Source organism: Ascidia mentula, chromosome 6, assembly GCF_947561715.1.
Source record: "Ascidia mentula chromosome 6, kaAscMent1.1, whole genome shotgun sequence".
NCBI lineage: Eukaryota > Metazoa > Chordata > Ascidiacea > Phlebobranchia > Ascidiidae > Ascidia > Ascidia mentula.
This window is the reverse complement of record NC_138571.1, coordinates 2,882,623-2,887,227: the sequence shown is the minus strand read 5'-3', so window position 1 is coordinate 2,887,227 and position 4,605 is coordinate 2,882,623. Positions and strand designations below refer to the sequence as shown.

Sequence of the window (4,605 nt, the reverse complement as noted above, 5' to 3'; positions counted from 1 at the left end):
TGTGCTCTCAAGAAGTCGGCGCCGAGCAATGGCCTGGAGACATCCGCCAAAACAAAATTCCATTTAAACTTCCCAGCGGGCAAATTAAGCGAGATCAGACGTGAGCCGTACGTCCGAATACTGCTGCCGTTCGCAGCCACAAGGGTTTTGCCGGGCCTGTTTGTGTGGCGCTCAAAGCGAGTCGGTGGTAAAACGCTGATTTCTGCCCCCGTGTCGACAAGAAAATTACGCCCAGATAAGCGGTCCATTAAAAAAAAGAGGCTGCTCGTTTTGCCGGCCGTCGCAGCAGCTAAAGACGGTCGGCTTGCTCGTTTCCCCGAAACACACATGGAGGACAACACTGACGTGCGTTTTTACCGAAACGACGGTGGTAAAAGCAAAATTTTTGAGCGTTTCTTACTTGTTGTGGTGTAGTAGAACTGAACCTCGAGCGTCGCACCTTTAATACCTCGTATTCCTCGTCTTTTCTACTAGCCAAGAGCAGAGCATCCGCCTGTTGCGCTAAAACGCGAGCACAAAGAAAATCCTTTCCAGCCAAACCCGTGCGTACGGCAGCGGGCATCTTCTCCAGGAATAATTCTTTGAACAAAAAACAAGGTTCCTCACTCCCAAGCAACGCCAGCATTTCGTCCATTAGGGCAGTTGGCAGCCGGTCACCCAAAGTTGGCATGTGGAGTAATTGTTGAGCTCTTTGTGACGGTGTTAAAGTAAAAGTAGTCAGCAATCGCTCCTTAATTGCTGCATACTTGTCTTCATGCGGCGGTTGTTCAAGTAAATCAATCAAGCGACTAGCTGTGTTCTGATCGAGAGCTGACACAACGTAAAAGTACTTGGTTTCGTCAGCTGTCACTTTCTTCAAAGCAAATTGAGCTTCCGCTTGCTGGAACCAAACACGTGGCTGCGACATCCAAAATGTGGGGAGTTTAATAGCCACAGCGTTTTGATCACCACCATCCATCTTAACTTGAAATTTATGTCAAGAAATATACGTTTCTGACTCGTCGGGGTCACCATTAAAGCGTTACACAGCTTTATTCCGTTGCAAAGTTAAGAATGACTCAACGAGTCTACGCAACAGCGGCAAAAGAGAAACGCGGCGAAAAAGGCAATTAATCCGCTTCGCTAAAATGCGGTAAAGTGAGCGCTACAATACCGTGCTTATTCGCTGAACGTTAAAGTAAGTGCTGATAGGTTTTTGCATGGATTTTGTCCGAAAATTTATTGCGATTGCGTTTATTTAGCCATCTAAACAGACAAATTTATCTTGGGTGGGGATCCCAAGCGATGATGACATTAAGTTTTCAACACTACCTAACCGTTCAGTTAAATATAGACTGCTGTTTGATAGTGACTCGAAACACAAATTTCTCCCCAAATGATTGTTTGCGGTTTGAAATTAAACGACTTATACTGGCACCAACGTCTTCGAACCACATTTGCCACCAGCATGTATGGCAAAAAGTGACAACAAGGCTATATGTTAATAGGAAAATCGTTGGCGTCCAATCTTCGAACAAAGAAAACTAGTAAGAACGATGTGAATGTTGCAAGATTGGCGTAACCGATATGTTAGACTTAATTAAGTTATTATAGTAATTCAATTTATAGACATTTGTAGATAACAATAGCGTTGGTCTGTTCGCGGTACTGTATACCGGTATAACTCAACATTTATTCACCCCGTCCGTGTCGAACAGTGGTGTCGCGCGTCGAACATGTAGAAAATAATGTTTGCCTTGGCGGACGGGTTCTGTCTCAATCGCTTGGCAGACAGTTTTCGAACCGTCTGAATGGTTTGGCCAGGACGACCGTCGGGCGTTGGGAGTGTCGCTGCGGAAAATCAAACCGCCAATTCCGGCAGAGCAAACAAAAGCCCCAGGCAACAACGCCACACATCGGTTCGCACCACCGCAAGCTACAACGTAACGACGCCATAACGCTAATCAAGACACCAACGCAAGCTATTACGTCATCCAGGGTGCACTGAACACCACATTATTCAATCATCATACCTTGCGATTCGCTGGAGTCGCCATCAATCTATCAACAACATACCAACGCCCGTTGACCACCTTTGATCGTCGACCACCTCATCGTCCAGGAGACCAACGACTCCACGAAGAAATGAAAATTCATACGCGCGACGCCAAACACAAATTCACGACGGCTTAAAGATATGGCAAGCCATGCCATGTACGCAATTACACACAATCGACCAATCACACGAAGTCACAGCGGTGGCTTGGTCGAACACGCACACAAACGATTGTTTGTTTACATCCGAATGAGTTTGAACCAACAGACAATGTTTTTCCTTTCATCGAAGACCTTCAAACGCAGAAGAGCAACACGGATTCCTAACGGCCACAAACTTTATTGCAAGAAAGCTCTTGTAAACGAGGGAAATATATGTAGAAAATAATGAAAATTGTTTGTTATCGCTTTTGTTTGTTTAACCAACATTCATTCATTAACGCACGTCACTCTTTAATTCGCCTTGTCACGATACTCGTGCGTTATTAACCTGATAAGCCCACTCTTGTACGTGACAGAAAGTTAATCGGTCAGCTCTGCTGCACTGGAATTTTCCGCTGACCTAAGCCTTATGAGTTCTCTGTTATTTACGTTTGTTTTATATAATTTTTACTCGACCAACACGCCTGACATTGAGTCTATATAATTGAACACTCGGGTTGAAAATCCAGACAGTTTTTGAATCGTGACATTAAACAATTGTTCTGTCTCATCCCTCATTGGATTTATAACGAACTGCATCATTGAAATTGCATCTTTTATTGTGAGTATTTCGCGTGTGATAGTAAACCGCTTATTACATTAGCGGGCAGTGCATTGACCACGCCGATTGTGTTCATAAACCCATGTCGCAACGCGAGTCGGTGTGTGATTCGCCTGTAGAGGGACAGGGTATGGAGGCCGCTTACTCGGTAAATAGTGACAACCCCCAAATTCCAGCAGAAATTCAATCAACCCCCGCTCTAACGAATACTTTCCTGTTACAATAACTACCCCAATTTCAACCCCTCTCAGAATGGCCGAACCCTTTTTACGGAAACTACTTTCGTTTCACCCGGTAGACCGTTGCCTACGGTTTTCAACCCTAATACTAGCAACGTGATAGGCTATTCGGGATCGCTGTCCAAGGTTAAGTTGCCCGAATTTTGGAGTGGCTCCGTAAAACTGTGGTTGGCATCCATTGACAAGATTTTTCAAAACCACAATATAACCTCAGAGACGGACCGGAATTTTGTTCTTACGGATCTATAACACTGAATCTGTGCTTGAATATTGGTTGTTTTAATGGAAATTTCTTGTTTGCGATGTTAACCAATGTATTTTAGGAGTTGACTTTTTAGAGTTTCACGATATCCTCGTGGATGTGAAAAGGCACAGATTATGCCAAATACCAACTGCTATTGCTATGCAAAAGGAATTAACGGTGAGATCTCTCGTGGATCGTATCGATCACGACAAACCTTTCAAAATTAATCCCAACCGACATAAACAGAACATGATATTGAGATGAAGCAGGTAAGAAATTCTTCTAACGATATTGTTTGTGCAAAAGAGTCAGTTTCGGAACCGTTGGTTCGGCGGGCAGTTTTTTGCCGTCTCAATGGTTTGGCATGGACGGCCGGAGGGCGTCGGTGTTGTCGCTGCGGGAAATCAAACGGACAATTCCGGCAGAACAAAAACTGTTTTGAACCAGAATCCAACAGGCAAGAATGAGAACAGGCAAAGTCTGCCGTGAGGGGCAGGTGGTTTCCACTTTCAAGAACTTTACAGCCACACCTATGGAATGCTGTTGGACTTTACAATTTCACTGTCAACAGTCATGGATTATTAACTGAAATTTTATCTGCCATTGTAAGCATCAAGGATCCTTCAAGAAATCTTGCCTACAAACGTCGGAACATTATCGAAAATTTCCTGGTAATGCGAATGTTGATTTTGTTTTTACTTTTTCAAGCAAACGCCTAGCCCTTAGTGGTTACGTAATACTAACCATTTATGGTTTTTATGACGTTTGTTGCTGTAGGATAACGAAACATTTTTTTGCTCTCAGTGCCACAAAATTAAATCCCCGTCTGCTCTTCAAGACGTTTTCTTGCAGCGTATGCATGTTTTTTACGAGGGGATAAGCCTCGTGCGTAAACCACTAGCCCTTACTCTTTTTTTCAATTTCAACGCATTTGTTTTGTACTGGTACCGCTTTGTAAGTTTTTGCACAGATATGACGTCACATTCACCCTGTTTGGCCGCATCGAGAGATAAAAAGCTGAAGATATAGTTCCTTATTCGATGTAAAACATTCAAACTTTATGAAACACGTACACACGAGCCATCGACAACGTTGATCGCGCAATTACGTCAATGAGAAGTGATCTCAACGTCAAAACGAGACATATCCATACGTTTCCACGCATCTTCTTCAACAACCCAACGTCTACGTCATCACGAAACGCATCAAAACGTCACCAGCGATTCTACGCACCGCCCCAGGCAACAACGTCACACCTCAGTTCGCGCCACGGCAAGCTACAACACAGCACCGAGCGCGCATGACGTCAAGCACAGCACCACAAA

General features: G+C 44.1%; 1 protein-coding gene across 1 annotated transcript; it reads right to left on the bottom strand.

Annotated features, from left to right (window-relative positions):
* Positions 1-289: 289 nt before the first annotated feature.
* LOC145906874 (uncharacterized) lies at positions 290-958 on the bottom strand. Its single transcript, XM_082994340.1, has one exon. It carries the CDS (start codon positions 956-958, stop codon positions 290-292), a length of 669 nt encoding a protein of 222 aa, XP_082850466.1.
* Between the last annotated feature and the right edge of the window lie 3,647 nt (positions 959-4,605).

Coding starts and splice junctions, on each gene's coding strand:
- LOC145906874 (XM_082994340.1), bottom strand. CDS start 958: ATGGATGGTGGTGATCAAAACGCTGTGGCTATTAAACTCCCCACATTT.